This window comes from Entelurus aequoreus, linkage group LG04 (assembly GCF_033978785.1).
Source record: "Entelurus aequoreus isolate RoL-2023_Sb linkage group LG04, RoL_Eaeq_v1.1, whole genome shotgun sequence".
Taxonomy (NCBI): Eukaryota; Metazoa; Chordata; class Actinopteri; order Syngnathiformes; family Syngnathidae; genus Entelurus; species Entelurus aequoreus.
The window spans coordinates 68,018,153-68,037,052 of record NC_084734.1 but is presented as its reverse complement, the minus strand read 5'-3'; the positions used below and the strand labels follow the sequence as shown (position 1 = coordinate 68,037,052).

General features: G+C 40.0%; 1 protein-coding gene across 13 annotated transcripts in view; it reads left to right on the top strand.

The window, feature by feature from the left end:
* tenm2a (teneurin transmembrane protein 2a) overlaps positions 1-18,900 on the top strand; it is a 639,454-nt gene that overhangs the window by 594,628 nt on the left and 25,926 nt on the right. For all 13 annotated transcript variants that reach the window (XM_062045574.1, XM_062045572.1, XM_062045573.1 and 10 more), the window contains 8 exons: positions 924-1,067; positions 5,765-6,014; positions 6,110-6,130; positions 6,239-6,468; positions 11,771-11,925; positions 14,761-14,862; positions 17,053-17,870; positions 18,048-18,223. In XM_062045574.1, the coding sequence (XP_061901558.1) occupies positions 924-1,067; positions 5,765-6,014; positions 6,110-6,130; positions 6,239-6,468; positions 11,771-11,925; positions 14,761-14,862; positions 17,053-17,870; positions 18,048-18,223 (1,896 nt within the window). The remainder of the gene's footprint in view (positions 1-923; positions 1,068-5,764; positions 6,015-6,109; positions 6,131-6,238; positions 6,469-11,770; positions 11,926-14,760; positions 14,863-17,052; positions 17,871-18,047; positions 18,224-18,900) is intronic.

The window sequence follows — 18,900 nt, the reverse complement described above, 5'->3', positions numbered from 1 at the left end:
CAGTTTGCTTTTGACATCTTATTTAGAATTGTAGTTGAAACTTTTACAACCTTGTGTTGCGCTCATGATGGCGTAACCAAACTAGATTTCATTTAATGATTTTATTTTGAATATTTATTCCCTTTTTTACATTTAGTATATTTAAATATACATTGTTTTATGCTTTTTCTTTTTGGAACATGTACTATACATACAATACAATAAAGTCCCATATAAAATTATGTTTCTAGCAATACTTTAATTTTGGCTTTGAAAGTAACACTCCAATGTCCATTAGTGGAGCTGTACACATTAACTTTACGCTTTGGCATTTTTTAACGCGAGTATCCAACATTGTTACAATATTAATAAGTCAGAAAAATAACTTTAATTTTAAATACCTCTTTAATAGTCATAAATTTAGAAAAATGTCAATTCCTACAAACCAGCTTTTAGTTTAGATATTGACATAGGTGCATTGCTGTTAGCAGTGACGCTGAAAGTGAGGAAACAACACTCTCACCGAGACTCAAAGGGGAATTGTTGTGTGAACACACTTTTCCTTTTCACAAGTATAATACCGTATATACTCATGCATTCATTGGTCTTACCCTCAACTCTACTTAACAATCATTTATTCCTCATCCTTTGTGAATCAGATACTGATTGAGAATCTTCGCCGAGTTGGGAGGCGTTGCCTGTCGGTCCAAAGGTCCTCGAGGCAATAATTTCCAATTAAAAGGATTTCCGATTGATTTAGCAGAATTTGCGAGTGTTAGTAAGGTGTTAGTTCAGGGCTGGGTACAGGTGTTAACAAGCTTTGCTTCACGTCGCACAATTCGCAGCATAAATGGACTCGGAATGTGATTACCTGATCTATTCTTTATTGATCCATCACTGTGTCTTTGTAACATCTATTCTGTGTCACTCTTTCCAATATGCAGTGTCGGTGGGCTATGAGTACGAGTCGTGTGCCAGTCTCATTCTGTGGGAGAAGAGGACCGCCATCCTCCAAGGATACGAACTGGATTCCTCCAATCTGGGTGGCTGGTCGCTGGACAAGCACCATATACTCAATACACGCAGTGGTAAATATGAAAGCACCCTGATATGTGTTAGGGTCCAAAATGTCCAACGTGTGTTATACTTCATCACCAGTGTGTATTCAGTTAACCTTAAAATAATCAATTCAAATTTGTTGGACTCTTCTATTAAACAGAATAGCATCTCTGATACTGACATGACAACACCAAATCACCTACCAAAGGGATATGATTTACCAGAGGTGTCAAACTCGTTTTCACTGAGGGCCACATGGCAGTTATGGCGGCCCTTTGAGCTGTGAATAATTTATAATTATAAATGTATAGGGATTTACCTCATAATATTATTATACAATTGCGTATGTATTTTATTTTTTGCAGTAAAAAAGTGGCAGCTCAGTCACTACAATTTGATCGTAAAATTTACAGCGGTGTTTACAGCATATTAATGTAAGTGGAAAAATGGTCCTATAGTTTTTTTACGGTAGAATTCTGGCGACTGAGCTGCCAGTTTTTACCTAAAAATCTATTATCATTTCTAACAGTGTACAATTTGATGGAAAACGTGCACTGAAATCATAAGTCAAACAGATATTTATTAGTATAGTTTCCATTTCAAATTAAAAAAAGTTTAAAATGTACGACAGTGTTATATTTTCTGCATTATTATATAACATTAAAAGTTTAAAAAGGGTAATTGCATGCAATACATGTATTTATTTCTGTCAAAATGGAAAGAACAAATACATTTTGTAAGAAAGGATAAAGTACTTTAATTACGCATATTGATCTGATAGATCTGGCCCCGTGGGCCTTGAGTTTGACACCTGTGCCATACACAGTAGTATTTCTACTTACGAGCTTAATTGGTTCTGTGACGGAACTCTTAACTCAAAAACACTATCTACAGTATTTCAAATCACTGTCTCCTTTTGTAATTAAATTAAATACATTTAAAGGGGGCTGTTTGCAAAAGGGACAAGCGGTAGGAAATGGATGGATGGATGTTTGCAACATTTACACGGACGCCTAGAGGGCGCTAACTTTCCAATTAATTTTAAACGTTATATCCCGCCCTCTTCCGGCTTCTATGACGTAATGACGTAACTACGTACGTACGTAACACATGCACGTCCATTACCTTTGGTTGTTGAAAGCTAATGATACCGATTTGGAGAGTTAGCATTAGCTGTGATTGAATGCATATTCTCTCATAACAACAACATGACTGCAAGTTGTTCATTGCGTCACTTGGACTGCTTTTGTATGTGTGTGCACGCGCTCCCTGCGCGAACATGTTGACGAGACATGGTGAGTGAGCGCTGTAAACACCAATCCTTTTATTCGAGCCAGTAAAAACAGTGTTACACAAACTTAGTACCGTATTTTTCGGAGTATAAGTCGCTCCGGAGTATAAGTCGCACCGGCCGAAAATGCATAATAAAGAAGGAAAAAAACATATGTAAGTCGCATTGGAGTATAAGTCGCATTTTTTGGGGAAATTTATTTGATAAAACCCAACACCAAGAATAGACATTTGAAAGGCAATTTAAAATAAATAAAGAATAGTGAACTACAGGCTGAATAAGTGTACGTTATATGACGCATAAATAACCAACTGAGAACGTGCCTGGTATGTTAACGTAACATATTATGGTAAGAGTCATTCAAATAACTATAACATATAGAACATGCTATACGTTTACCAAACAATCTGTCACTCCTAATCGCTAAATCCCATGAAATCTTATACGTCTAGTCTCTTACGTGAATGAGCTAAATAATATTATTTGATATTTTACGGTAATGTGTTAATAATTTCACACATAAGTCGCTCCTGAGAATAAGTCGCAGCCCCGGCCAAACTATGAAAAAAACTGCGACTTATAGTCCGAAAAATACGGTAATTGGGAAAAATCGAGACAGTCTTAACACATGTATGTTTTGTTAAACCACTAACGGTAACACAAGCGAGCCAACAGTGTTCTTGTTATATTATTTGCTTTGAAAAATGTTACTGTGAGCAAGTTGGAAACAGCTCCTTTAATTGGTGCTTGCCCCCCACTCTCCCTCTAAACAGCACAATTTTAACAAGCCTTTAAAAAAAAAAAAAACTTTTAGATAATAAATATTGTATATTTTATTTATTTTTATTTACCGATATGTATTTATTTGACAGGGACAGTACAATTAAACATTGTTACCCACAGGTAACCGATGTCAAAGTACATAAGAATTCTAGCCACAGGCTAATTTGCAACCCTGGTCCCTGGTTAGGCTTTTAAAAAAAAAGTTGAGAAAAGTGTAGAACACATACAAAAGGATTAAGACAAGTACAAAATAAAAACACGTTGAAAATAATTGGCCCCATTTATCCATGCTACATCCAGTTCTAGTGCTCACACTTCTGATTTTCCTTAAGCCACTTTTTCAATTTTGTGGAGAAAAGTTTAATGTCCGACTGTGACTTTAACTCCAGTGGCAAGAGAGTTCCACAGATGTGAGGCCTTCACTGAGAACGCAGACTGACCAGAGTCGTCCGGCACCTTTTCACTCCACAGCTCCCACCGACTGCAGCTCGAGTCTGCACACCTTCACCTATGTATTTGTATTTTCTTGACACGTCAAAAAATAAAAAGAAATATAATACAATAGAGAGCATACCACAAACAACTACTGTAGTTTTGTGAACCATCAGCAGCTTCTCCATATTTTCATGTATAGTTGCACGCTTTTTAGATAACATTTAAAAATCCTTACGTGGCGTTATTACCTCGTTTTAGCAGTGCTATGTTCTAACTGCTTCACTAAGTCGTCTGATGATGGAGCGCAAAAATTATGTTTTTGTTATTTCCTTATTTACGTCAATGAATATCATCCACTTCTTCTCAGCACTGACCTTCACAGTGCCTTTCTTCCCTCCCAGGGTTGGAAAAACTAAGTTATGTCCATCTCTAGCTGTAAGCTAATCCTAGCATGTAAGACCAAATGTTTTGGGCGGCTCTTACGGGCTTCACTGTAACATTTGCGACGCCAACTAATGTTGGGGGTGCTTGTAATTACATTTTTGCTTGCAACGTAAAGCATAACAATTAGACGAGAGACAGCTCTTACCTCAACACATTCTTAATTTAACTTAGACTTAGACTTCCTTTTACTGTCATTCAAATTTGAACTTTACAGTACAGATAAGAACGAAATGTTGTTGCATTAGCTCGTCGTAGTGCAGCATAAAAGAGCAATAAGGTGCAGATATAAATAAATAGATTACTGTACAGATAAATATATTGCACTTTTTCATATGCATCCACGTTTATGGATGTATGTTATATTGTCTTTATATTCCAGCGAGTTAATCCGTTTTTGGGGGAGAATTGAAGGGATTATTATGATGCGTTCAAGAGTCTTATGGCTTGAGGGAAGAAGCTGTTACAGAACCTGGAGGTTCTGCTACGGAGGCTGCTGAACCTCTTTCTAGAGCAGTGGTTCTTAACTTTGTTGGAGGTACCGAACCCCACCAGTTTCATATGCGCATTCACCGAACCCTTCTTTAGTGAAAAATAAAATGTTTGGTTTTTTTCAAATTCAAGACATATATGTTTTTAGTAACACTTTAGTATGGGGAACATATTCTAAGTAACAAAGACTTAATTTAGAGTTATTTAGTTAGGGTTAGGGTTAGAGGGTTAGGGCCAGGGTTAGAGGGTTAGGGTTATAATAAGGCCATGCCGAATAAGGCATTAATAAATACTTAATAATGACTAGTTAAGAGCCAATATGTTACTAATTTGCATGTTAATAAGCAACTAATTAATGGTGAATATGTTCCCCATACTAAAGTGTTACCATGTTTTTTTACTGGTGCACAAAATGAACCGTGCATGAACATCACCTTGTTCAAACAACAAAACCAACACAGTGCATAAACTCACAACAAATTACACACCTGCAAATCAGTGTGACTTCTGCTGTTGCCATATCCGTAATACACCGATAGGGAGAAGTTTTTATTTACACGATGAGTCGGGTGTGTCTTGACCTCCACCGAACTCCTGAGCCCGACTCACCGAACCCCTGGGGTTTGATCGAACCCAGGTTAAGAACCACTGTTCTAGAGTCCAGCAGTGAAAACAGTCCTTGGTGGGGGTGGGAGGAGTCTCTGCAGATTTTCTGAGCCCTGGTCAGGCAGCGGCTTTTTGCGATAAGGTACCATTGTACATTTATTGCTTGCCTTCTTTGATTTTTTAGCTCATGTTTTGGTAAATAAAATGGTAAATGGTTATACTTGCACAGCGCTTTTCTACCTTGAAGACACTCAAAGTGCTTTGACACTATTTCCACAATCACCCATTCACACACACATTCACACACTGATGGCGGGAGCTGCCATGCAAGGCGCTAACCACGACCCATCAGGAGCAAGGGTGAAGTGTCTTGCTCAAGGACACAACAGACGTGACGAGGTTGGTAGAAGCTGGGGATTGAACCAGGAACCCTCAGGTTGCTGGCACGGCCACTCTCCCAACGGCGCCACGCCGCTGTAGACTCCAATGCAGGGTCCTCACTAACAATTTATATTCACCAACAGGGAGAGCAAAAAAAGCTCAATTATTACTTCTTACTTCTTGCTGGAATCATCATAAAAGAATTTTGTTATACCGCACATGTCAATGAATGTGGTTTATTTCCACATCCGATGAAATACTGTATTGAATTTTGGTACGTATGATCTGTATGTGCAGGCATTCTTCATAAGGGAAGCGGAGAAAACGTCTTTGTGACGGAGCAGCCTCCGGTCATCACGAGCGTCATGGGTAATGGCCGCAGACGCAGTATCTCCTGCCCCAGTTGCAATGGCCTCGCCGACGGCAATAAGCTGCTGGCACCAGTTGCCCTGGCAATGGGCATCGACGGCAGCCTTTACGTAGGGGACCTCAACTTTGTACGCAGGGTTTTCCCATCCCTGAACACCACCGGCATCCTGGAACTGAGGTAACACATAACGTCATGTTGAGATATTAAAAATGTCGAAGAATGATACATCGAAGACCTTTACTACTTTTGTTTGGTATTTTTTCTCCCTACAGGAACAAAGATTTCAGACACAGGTAAGACCATTTGATCTAACGTTCATGCTAATTAAACGTGCATGAAAACATGATTGAAAAACATACAATGATGTTGACGTAATCATATCGTATCTTGTTGTCCTACAGCAATAATCCAACCCATAAGTATTTCCTGGCAATAGATCCATTATCTGGGGCTTTGTTCATCTCCGACACCAACTCCCGACGAATTTACCGTGTTCGCTCATTAACGGGTGGTCGCCTGTTGTCTGACAACGCCGAGGTGGTGGCTGGGACTGGAGAGCAGTGCCTGCCCTTTGATGAACGCTGCGGCGACGGCGGCAAAGCCACTGAAGCTACACTTATGAGCCCGAAAGGTGAGCAGCATGAGAGGAGGTGAAATGAGCTCACGTCGAGCCAGCAAACTGTATATTTAGTCATAATTACGGATCCGCCATTACATTCATTTATTCTGATTGATCTCATTCTTCCGACTTGTATGTAATCAAATGATGAATGAGGATAACGGCGGGTAATGGATTTCATTATTTTCAATTTTGCAAAGGCGCTTTTTCTTGTAGTCTTTGTCGATCCACATTTCAATGCACAAAGCATTCAGATTATTGCCGCTTTATGTTACCTTTGCTGTGGATTAGTTTTAGTGTGCATTCTCTTGTCTGTGTATTAACTAATTAGTTAATAGTTGTTGTTTTTGTTTTCTTTGTTTTTTAATTCCTCGATCAGTACACAGGGGACAAAATGCATACACAGGCTATTAACAAAACAATGCTGTTGTTTCCTGGTCGTTTTGTAAGTGTGCGCTGTTTTTAAATAGAGGTATCAGATGTGTCAGTCATCTGTGTTTGGGTTTTTTAGTCTGGACAAAATGTACATGGCAAAACTTTTATATTTTAACTAGAGATTTACGATAATGGCTTTTTTGCCGATATCCGATATTCCGATATTGTCCAACTCTTAATTACCGATTCCGATATCAACCGATACGATATATACGGTCGTGGAATTAACACATTATTATGCTTAATTTTTTTGTGATGCCCTGCTGGATGCATTAAACAATGTAACAAGGTTTTCCAAAATAAAAGAACAACTTCAACCCAAATTATGGAAAAAAGTGCCAACATGGCACTGCCATATTTATTATTAAAAGTCACAAAGTGCATTATTTTTTTTAACATGCCTCAAAACAGCAGCTTGGAATTTGGGATATGCTCTCCCTGAGATAATCCTGATACCCACTACAACTATGGGAAATACTATACTTTGACTTTCACAAAGTTTAAGTCTAAGTCTAAGAAAGTGCATTATTTATTTATTTTTTAAACATGCCTCAAAACAACAGCTACAAAAACAATGAAGGCACACAGCTTCAGTCCAGAGTATACTAGAGTAATAAAGTAAACAATAACATAGTCCTCATTTAGTGCAAGACTGCCTGGCATACTGTATAACAGGAAATTATGAACTTGGCTCAATCTGCCCTGCTCTAACGTATTTGTATGAGTAACACAAATGTGCTGCAAGATAGTAGTGAATGCTTGAAGTGGCCTAGCAGTCAGTCAGAGCTTCTGAAATGCTGCGTTGAGACAGGACATCTCTGTTCACTGCAAGCTGCAAAGTGTGCGTCATGCAGGGCAGTCTAGCCACACCAAACTCCACCGTCGTGCGTTGTCCCTGACCACAACGTGAGCTTTCGCCCCGGGGTGGTTTTTGTTGTATTTTTGTTTTTTAAGCGACAACAGTGTGGTACTACTTTTTTCCGGTGTTTTCTTTTCATCCATCTTCCGCTTATATTCATCGTGTATCTCCTTATGATTCTTAAAGAGGTGGGAGATCAAATTGCTCGTATTAAAGGAAGACGTCTTGGTTCCTCCTCGCATAACCAACGTTTTGCAATCATTGCAAATTGCCAGTTTTTTATCCGTCAGACACATTTTAAAAATAATCCCAAACCATAGACATGGTGTCGTTAGTCAGTCATCGAGCGAGCTCGCTTGTTAGCCATGACTACAGCACCGGCAACAACACACTCTTGTTGTTGTTATGCTGCGCTCGCGGCGGTTTGATGAGGTCATCAAGCGTCGCCAGTAAACCTCTCATGCAGCAGTCGTCAACTCCTGTGTTGTGTGTGGAGAGAGGGGAGGGGCTGCTGACTGGGTTTATATCTGTGTTTTACCGGATATGTACGGCGTTTTAAAAAGTCATTTATTTTACTTTTGAAACCGATAATTTCCGATATCACATTTTAAAGCATTTATCGGCCCATATTATCGGACATCTCTAATTTTAACTGATGCACTTGATGCAATTTTTTAAACACTGGTGTGGAGGAAATGTGCTTTTTTTTTTTAAATATCTAAGTTTATGTTTGTTTGTGCTTGAAAAGGCATTTTTCCTAATAGCCTGAGAGTCTGTAAATGTATTGTGATTGGTGGAAAACTAAGTGCGGAAACACAGTGGTAGACATTTTGGGAGAGAGACGCTTTGTGTGCGCGCCGAGACGGCTGTGTTTCCCCATTTTAATAAAGTGATTGTTGATTGACAACCTCCTCGTCATCCTTTTAACATCCCGGCCTGGAATAATCAAAAACCACACTTTAAAAATGTAAATATGCAACTTATCCATCCAAAGCAATCATTATTGAGATTTGAAGTTGCCCTCTTCATCTTAGCTTTGATTTATGGTGACATATTGGTGGCTAAATTGCCGCAGCGAAATAAACATGCTTTTCACCCCATTTTTCGAAAAATCCCTATCCTAACACTTTAACTTCAGCTAAGTCGTTATTTTTGGAATATATTTCATGACTTTAAGTCGTAAAACTGGAGTAGCAAGGCAGGAAGTTTGCGGCGTATGGTCGGGCAGTTTAGTAAATCGTGCAGCGACAGGGCTGGGGGGTCTTCCGCAGAATCCGAAAGAGTCGGCAGGTCTAAGCATGTGTCTGAGGACAAGTGTTTCCCAGCATGCATTGTTGTTGTTACAATGATAATTTTTGACTGTGTTATCATGCGTCAATGTTATTTTGTACGGAAAGGCTTTATTACCATATTTTTCGGACTATAAGTCGCTCCGGAGTATAAGTCGCACCGGCCGAAAATGCATAATAAAGAAGGAAAAAATATATATAAGTCGCACTAGAGTATAACTCACATTTTTTGGGGAAATTTATTTGATAAAACCCAACACCAAGAATATACATTTGAAAGGCAATTTAAAATAAATAAAGAATAGTGAACAACAGGCTGAATAAGTGTACGTTATATAACGCATAAATAACCAACTGAGAACATGCCTGGTATGTTAACGTAACATATTATGGTAAGAGTCATTCAAATAACTAAAACATATAGAACATGCTATACGTTTACCAAACAATCTGTCACTCCTAATCGCTAAATCCGATGAAATCTTATACGTCTAGTCTCTTACGTAAATGAGCTAAATAATATTATTTGATATTTTACGGTAATGTGTTAATAATTTCACACATAAATCGCTCCTGAGTATAAGTCGCACCCCCAGCCAAACTATGAAAAAAACTGTGACTTATAGTCCGAAAAATACGGTAGTTGAAGTGGTGTCCTTTTTAGTGGTGTAAAAGGGAAATTATTGCTACTTTTGGTGCTAATCGGACACCATTAGCAAGAATGGTTCGTGCAATGCATCCTATTTATACCACTGTGGCCTCTAGTATAGATGATTAAGACTTTTTAGGAATGGGATCTTCACACCCCCATTTTTTGTGGTTTACCTGGAACATGAAACATGTTGTTTTGGTTGGTGCCGGTCAACACTAGAGTGATGGATATCTTTAAATGTGTTTTGTGGCAATTCCAACTTTGACCAGAGTGTCAGCTGCTATGTAGAGTGGCGCTTTCCATCATTTCCAGCAGACTGCATTGCTAAAATGTTAAACCTCCCACCTTCCTCTCGCGTGAAATCCACCCAGGAATGGAGCCATATGAATCCCTTCCCTACTGTATGTGAATTTAAAAAAAAAAATTAAAAAAATGTTTTTAATTAATCAATCCAACAAAACAATACACAACAATACCATAATAATGCAATCCAATTCCAAAACCAAACCAGACCCAGCAACATTCAGAATACCAATAAACAGAGCAATTGAGGACACACAAACATTACACGGAACAATCTAAAAGTAGTGAAACAAAAATGAATATTATCAACAACAGTATGAATATTAGTAACAATTTCAACATAGCAGTGATTAAAAATCCCTCATTGATATTATCATTACAAACATTAATAAAAAATAAAAATAAAAAACAATAGTGTCACACTGGCTTACACTTGCATGGCATCTCATAAACTTGACAACACATTGTGTCCAATATTTTCCACAAAGATATAATAAGTCATATTTTGGTTCATTTAATAGTTAAAAAAAACTTAAATAATGGATCCCATATTCCAATATATGACTCATTAGTATCTAAACTAAATGCAGTTGGAAATGTTGTTGATGGAAAAAATACAAGGGTTTATTTTTTGCTAATATTCGCCACGCTAATTTCCATATGGCCCCGGGGCCGGATTGCACTTAATTTACACAAAAACACGTCAACTCTACTCCAACCTACTGTGTATGCGGCATCCAACATTGTAATGTTAATTAATACAACACAAAATCAGACCTACCTCTGTCAGGTATGATAAAATGAGGTTGTAATTTATTGAGTTAATTTAGGAGCTGATTGCATTTTACGCTGTTTTTAAATAAAACAATAATTAATGTACCTAATGATTTCATTGGAAACTATTGTTAAAGCCTCGGAGGAGGTCTGTGCTCTCCAAGTGCTCTTGTTTTTCAAAAAGCAGGGCATAAATCAGGTTAATGTTAAATTTAATAATGGGATAATTTTAGTGGATTATTGGATCTATGAGCACTGGCACCAAACTGTCAAGGATGTCAAACTGTCACATTTCTCTACAGTGACACAGAATTAGCATGCATGTATATGTGAGTGTATTGGAGATGATGGGAGAGCATAAAGAAGAGAATGAGCCACTCTTACCTGTCACAACAACTTCCTGTACACATATACCACCCCCGTGCCCTGGCTCGCCGCCTGTTTGTTCTCTTTCTTTCACCATCTCTGTTTCTCATTTGCTGCGTGCCCTTCGCTGTGCCCCCCATCTGTTCGTACATATCACAGTGTGCGTGCAAGTTATTTTGGAGCACAGTCGCTTAGAACAAACACACCTGTCTGAATGTCTGCTGCCTGTTAGAATAGTAGGGCTGACACAGCACCACTTCGAAAGGGAAGGGAGGAGAAAAAAAAGCTAGAACAAATAGAAAAAAGGAACATTTGGGCATTGCAGGGGGGGGGGGGGGGAACGAAGGTGAGGAAACAGTCAATGGCTTGAAATTTCCTTGCAGTCGACAATCTTCTTTTGGGAACTGCAACAACTCACATTTGATGACTCATCCCAAAGCTAACACTTATCGAAAAGTTCCGCACCCACTTTGTTCCCTCTTATTCGATGAGGAATTGCGCTATTCAGCAGTTCAGGCTGCTATCCGTTTGTTGCAGGTGGAAAGAGCGAGCTTTAATTGACTCAAGATGTCTTAAGATCGTCGTAAATTATGAATATTGAGTCATCACTCATGGCACTTATCTTGGCTTTTGCAGGTATCGCCGTGGATAAAAATGGCCTCATGTATTTTGTGGACGCCACTATGATCCGTAAGGTGGACCAAAACGGCATCATCTCCACTCTGCTGGGGGCCAACGATCTGACCGCCGTACGACCACTGAGCTGTGACACCAGCATGGACGTGAGCCAGGTAGGAGAGTTGCTCAGAAAAGTGGGGAAGATGTGAGAGGTGAAGGCATGATGGATGATGATCGAACAGCTTTGTGAGTGCTGAGCTATGACAATAGGGTGGCCCCGAGCCAGCCAGAGAGCGTGGGACAGGCTGATTTCGGGGGCTTTAAAGACTCCGTGGCTAAATGAATGGCTCAAAAATGAGTAAGGACTTCAGTTACTTTAAAACATGAAGATGAGGACTTGGCATCTTTTCAAATTGTCCCCATTAGCATAAACTGTTGATTATTTCATGTAAAGTAGGTGTCTTCACTTCAGGTGCAGGCAGTGTGGGTTCAGGCCCCACAAGGAATGGGTACCTTTCACCAGGGAATCCATATTGTTACTTTTGTATGTCAATAGTTAGTTAAAATCATCATCGGCGGTCACTCGAACGAGTATGACGATCCTCCTGGTGGGGGTGTATCCCTTTATGGAGGAAGCCTGTGCGTGACTTTGTTTAACGTGGGAGACTGGTGCGCAGACAGTCACCACACGATCCTTGACAGAATCGGGTCAGGGTCCAGTGGCATGGAGTCCAAGACGACTGGGGACCCTTTTCTGCTGCAGCCTTCTTCGGCCATCGTAGCCGTTGTTGTAGTTCTTAAATCTACCGTCTTCCGCCTGCTCCGCCGTTGAGGTCTTCACCGTATCCCTGGCTAGGGGGCAGTCAGGTACTAGGCCTTTGCCAAGGGCCACCTGGGGTAACAATTAGTAAAGGGGTTAACCTCCTAGTGCCCCAAGACCCCATAGAGGAGCCTCCACTGCCGGATGCACTTTAACGTCATGCCCAGGACAAAAAGTTAAAGTACCACTGATAGTCACACACACACACAAGGTGTGGTGAAATTACCCTCTGCATTTGACCCATCCCCTTGTTCCACCCCCTGGGAGGTGAGGGGAGCAGTGAGCAGCAGCGGTGGCCGCGCTCGGGAATCATTTTGGTGATTTAACCCCCAATTCCAACCCTTGATGCTGAGTGCCAAGCAGGGAGGTAATGGGTCCCATTTTTATAGTCTTTGGTATGACTCGTTATAGTCTTTGGTATGACTCGTTATAGTCTTTGGTATGGCTTGTTATAAATAAATAATATAAATACATTAAGAGGTTCCGCAGCCTCCGAAGCAGAACCTCCAGGTTCTGTAACAGCTTCTTCCCTTCAGGCCGTAAGACTCTTGAACGCATCATAATTAAATTATCTCCTCAACTCCCCCCAAAATGGATTAACTCGCTGGAATAAAAAAGACAATATAAACATACATCCATAAACGTGGATGCATGTGAAAAAGTGCAATATATTTATCTGTACAGTAACCTATTTATTTATTTATTTATATATGCACCTTATTGCTTTTTTATCCTGCACTACCATGAGCTTATGTAACGAAATGTCGTTCTTATCTGTACTGTAAAGTTCAAATTTGAATGACAATGAAAAGGAAGTCTAAGTCTAAGTCTAAGTCTAATAAATAAATGTTAATTGTTTAAAAATTAGAATCCTTTTTTTTTTTATGTAACATAAAACATTAGCTGATTATATACACTACCGTTCAAAAGTTTGGGGTCACCCAAACAATTTTGTGGAATAGCCTTCATTTCTAAGAACAAGAATAGACTGTCGAGTTTCAGATGAAAGTTCTCTTTTTCTGGCCATTTTGAGCGTTTAATTGACCCCACAAATGTGATGCTCCAGAAACTCAATCTGCTCAAAGGAAGGTCAGTTTTCTAACTTCTGTAATGAGCTAAACTGTTTTCAGATGTGTGAACATGATTGCACAAGGGTTTTCTAATCATCAATTAGCCTTCTGAGCCAATGAGCAAACACATTGTACCATTAGAACACTGGAGTGATAGTTGCTGGAAATGGGCCTCTATACACCTATGTAGATATTGCACCAAAAACCAGACATTTGCAGCTAGAAAAATCATTTACCACATTAGCAATGTATAGAGTGTAGTTCTTTAAACTTAAGACTAGTTTAAAGTTATCTTCGTTGAAAAGTACAGTGCTTTTCCTTAAAAAATAAGGACATTTCAATGTGACCCCAAACTTTTGAACGGTAGTGTATATATATATATTTATTTTTATTTTTATTTTTTTCTCAGTCTTATTCGTTTGTATTATAGTGTAGACTTTGCATGCAGTTGCCATTCCAAGGCGTTAGATGGCAGTAGTGTATAGAATTGGATTTGTTGCCCAGCTAGGAAGTAGTGTTTACCATAAAACTGAATGTTTAGTGCAATGTTGCACCCTAAAAAGTGTTTATACTGTTAGTATTGTACTTATTACACACCAACTGTTTGATTGTATCACGCACTTTAGTTGTGGTTTGCATTACCAAATTTGGAGGTGCTGAAAGCGCCGTGTAAAATCACTAATGCTAATCAGTGGCATGAATATGAAAAAGCCAAAGCCCAGTCCGGAAAAGTCAAGCTTTAATTTACAAGTGTTTTCTATCAAGCTTACTTGCTTCATTGGCATGATAAATTTTTACATTACCTAGAGGCAGTTTGGCTAAGTGTGGTCCGAGTTCTTGTTTCTCCGTCAAGTGTTTGAACGGTGCATAATCTGAAACCGGATGTTTGGGTTGTTTAGGTGAGTTGATACCCAGTAGTGCCGACAGTACCTATAAAAGTACCGTATTTGGTACGCATCCCTGATCTCCACTCAGTGACAGTGGGAATGTGAGTGTGAATGGTTGTCTGTCAATATGACTGACGACCAGTCCAGAGTGAGATCTGATCTGGAAAAGCAATAGAAGTTGGTTAGATGGAATGATGGATTTCATGTAAAATTTGTGTCTCCGCCTGCTAGGTACGTCTGGAGTGGCCTACAGACTTAGCTGTAAACCCCATGGACAACTCTCTCTACGTCCTAGAGAACAATGTCATTCTGCGCATTACTGAGAACCACCAGGTTTGTACAACACTGTTTTGTCCCAATCCGGGATTATATGTGCAAATCTATAAAATTGTGTGTACTATTAGTGGGTGTGTTGCAAAAGCAGACCGTCCTATTTAAAAGAGGTGTTTGCGTGTGCTACCGGCATTGTGTGCCCATGGAAAAACTCATTTCCGTCCAAGTTCTTGTTGTGCTCTCCAACCTGTGTGGAGTGTTGTTGAACTAACAGAACACATTCATAATCTGTAAAACCTTTTCTGCAATATAGAATCACAATCAAAACGATACGTGTATTTTTATTTTTTTGACAATCCAAATATGTTAACACACACAAAGGATGAAGAATTATCTGTCTATCGTCTGTTTTTGCAGGACAATCACCTCTTTTCATAGCCACGTGCGCAACTGTCAGTTTGGACATACTTTCCAGACGTGCTATAATTAAGTCGCAAAATAGCAACCACAGAACGGTTTCAGCCTTGATAAATCCCATGCTGAATGATTGTATTTGCGTCTCTTCTTCCCAGTATTGTGGCTGTTCTGATGATCAGAAGATATTCTGCTAATTCATGAACACAGACACGCTAAATGTATTGCGCTCCTTATTCTGCTCAATCAAAAGGCACAATCCTCTTCGCACAAGTTTTGTGGAGCAGTTGCGTGTGCTATCCAATGTGCACGTGTTTTAATGCACGCAAACCTTCAGTAGATCAGGCCCTATGTCTTTTTTGTTTTAAATTAAAACCTCTCTCATCTTCTTTGGGCCCTGAACTCTCTTTCCACGTCGTCGTTGTTTTTCTTTAAGCCATCTTTTTGCACTGCGCTGTTCCCACCACACACACACACACACACACACGCACACAGACACACAGACACATACAGGCCATATCACCCTTAATGTGAGCTGTATCACCAATAGGTGCACCACTCTCTATTGGAGCAGTCTCGGGGAAACAATGTCAATATTTTACTCATAAACAAATCATCCAAGCAACAAAACACTAAGTTTTTCCTAATCAATTTAATACTTCTTTGTCAATGCTGACACTATGGCAAACAGCCTGCATGGCAGCTTTGTGATATTAGATCCAACCTTCCAATGTTTTGTTATGTCTTTTTGGTACGCTATTTTGCTGTTTTTTCACAGTTTAGTTTTTTTTGTTGTAATTTTACTACATTAAGAATGTGCTGCCGGCCAATAAAAAATTAGGGAAACACTTTAGTACAGGGAACATATTCACCATTAATTAGTTGCTTATTAACATGCAAATTAGTAACATATTGGCTCTTAATTAGTCATTATTAAGTACTTATTAATGCCTTATTCTGCATGGCCCTATTATACAACCAGTAAGCCATTAACTAAGAATCTTCCTTCAATAACCTCAGAAATATTGCTTATTAGTAACCCTAACCCTAACCCTAACCCTTATATGTTCCCCTAGTGTCCAAATACCTCTAAATTACATCTGTGTTACTTAGAATAGGTTCCCCATATAATAAGGCCATGCAGAATAAGGAGTTATTAAGTACTTAATAATGACTAATTAAGAGCCAATAGGTTACTAATTTGCATGTTAATAAGCAACTAATTAATGGTGAATATGTTCCCCATACTAAAGTGTTACCCTCTAAATTAAGTCTTAGTTACTTAAAATATGTTCCCCATACTAAAATGTTATCAAAATTAGTTAAGGCCATACTTTGGACCCCCCTGATATAGGCAACTAGTTTTTTGTTACTTTTGATATAATTCTGAATAATACATCCTCAACAGTGTTTAACCTCTTAAGGCCCAAGCTGTTTGTTTACATGCTTTTTTTTATTTCTATTTGCTATTTGGGCTTATTGTAGCCTAATTAGAATAAAAACTAAAAATCCTTTTTTGATATGATGTACTTAGTCCATAAGTACACAAACGTGTAAATCATGTGTAGTGACATGCTAATTTTTATTTTTACACTTTTTTTTCCAATTTCCATTGTATGTTATACTCTTCTGACACCACCAGATAGCAGCATAAGTGTCCATATGTCGGCATAAGACCCCAATTCAGTAGTGTACACAATTTTGGAAATAAGAGCTAAAAGGTGCTGTCCACGCATGTGGCCACTAAGGCCTTTAGAGGTTAAAGTTCCACTCAACCAAGTTCTTATTCTGAGCTAATACTCTTCAGGTTGTGAAATATGCTGTTGTTGTTTACAGGTGAGCATCATAGCAGGCCGGCCTATGCACTGCCAGGTGCCAGGTATCGACTACAGCCTCAGCAAGCTGGCCATCCACGCTGCCCTTGAGAGCGCCACAGCCATCGCTCTGTCCCACACCGGCATTCTGTACATCGCTGAGACCGATGAGAAAAAGATTAACCGTGTCAGACAGGTGAGCACCAATGGAGAAATCTCCCTCCTGGCTGGAGCCGCTTCCGACTGCGACTGCAAGAACGACGTCAACTGCAACTGCTTCTACGGCGACGACGGCTACGCCCCGGATGCCGGCTTGAACTCTCCTACCTCCTTGGCTGTGTCCCCCGATGGGACGCTCTTCATCGCCGATCTCAACAACATACGCATCAGAGGCGTGCGAGCGAACCGACCCGGACCTGCTGTCTCAAGTCCGGGCTACAGTGGATCTGGGGGCCCGCAATATGAGGTGGCGTCTCCTAGGGAACAGGAGCTGTATGTCTTTAATGCGGAGGGGCTTCACATCCAAACCATTAGCCTTGTGACCGGAGAGCCACTTTATAACTTCACCTACGGTGCAGATGGCGAGTTGACCAGCCTGATGGACAATTGCAATAATTCCGTTAAAGTGAGGAGGGAAGGTCTGGGTCAGGGAGGAGGAGCAGGCCTGCTCCGACTGGTTCTCCTGCCAGAGAATCAAGTGGTGACGTTGGGGCTGGATCCCAGCGGAGGACTGCGCAGTGTGTCAGCCACGGGCCAAGAGGTGGCTCTGATGGGCTACAGCGGCAGCACAGGCCTGCTCGCTACCAAAGCTGATGAGACCGGATGGACCACCTTTTACCAGTAAGTAAATAAGGCTTATGCAGCTCTCTTACTTCTTGCACAGTATTCCGCTGACCCCTTGTGGTGGGTTTTAAAAATGCAGGCAACTCCTAAATGCTCCCTCTCTGGCAAATAACTGTGCATCCATTTTGAGGCCGAGTGTGTTCACAGCATATGCACAATCCTGTCCTCTTCCAGGTATGACAGCGAGGGTCGCCTGACCAACGTGACGTACCCCACGGGCATGGTAACAAGTCTCCATCGTGAGATCGAGCGTTCCATCACCATCGACATCGAGAGCTCCAGCAGAGATGACGACGTGACCGTCGTCACTAACCTGTCTTCTGTAGAAGCCTCGTACACGGTGGTGCAAGGTAGGACAACGTGCAGGTCATGAAGTCTTCTCTCTCTTCTTCTACTCACTTCCCCAAAACTTGCATGTTAGAGACTTTAAATAACCTATGTTGTTTGTCTATATACTGTATGCCCTGTAACTGACAAGCAACTACCTGGGTGTACTCTAGCCCCAGGTCCTCTGGAATAGGCTCCAGCTCACCTGTGACCCTAATGCGGTATAGAACATGAAATGACTGTGAATGATGACATCATCACCATGAATAATTTGAAATGCATCATTCACAACACCTCCATTACTCGAATGCAGTGGTGTCCAAAGCGCGGGGGACGTTTGCGGCTTGCAGCTCATTTTTCAACGGCCCGTGACACATTCTAAAAACACTACACTGCAATAAAAGACAATAGATTTTATGGTAAAAAAAAAAAAAAAAAAATTGGCAGCTCAGTCACCAGAATTTCACTGTAAAAAATTAACGTGGTACTATTTTTCAATTTACAGCAATTTAGTGTAAAAACAACCCAAAATGTAATGGTAAAATCTATGGACTTTTTTTAACAGTGGATTACTAATAAAAAAACATGTGTTATGTAACATGAAATAGTTCAAATGTTGATACTAATAGCCCAAAATATAAAATGGTGAATACAAAAATACAAATGTATTTCAGTTTTAGGAGTTAAATGGTGGAAAAAG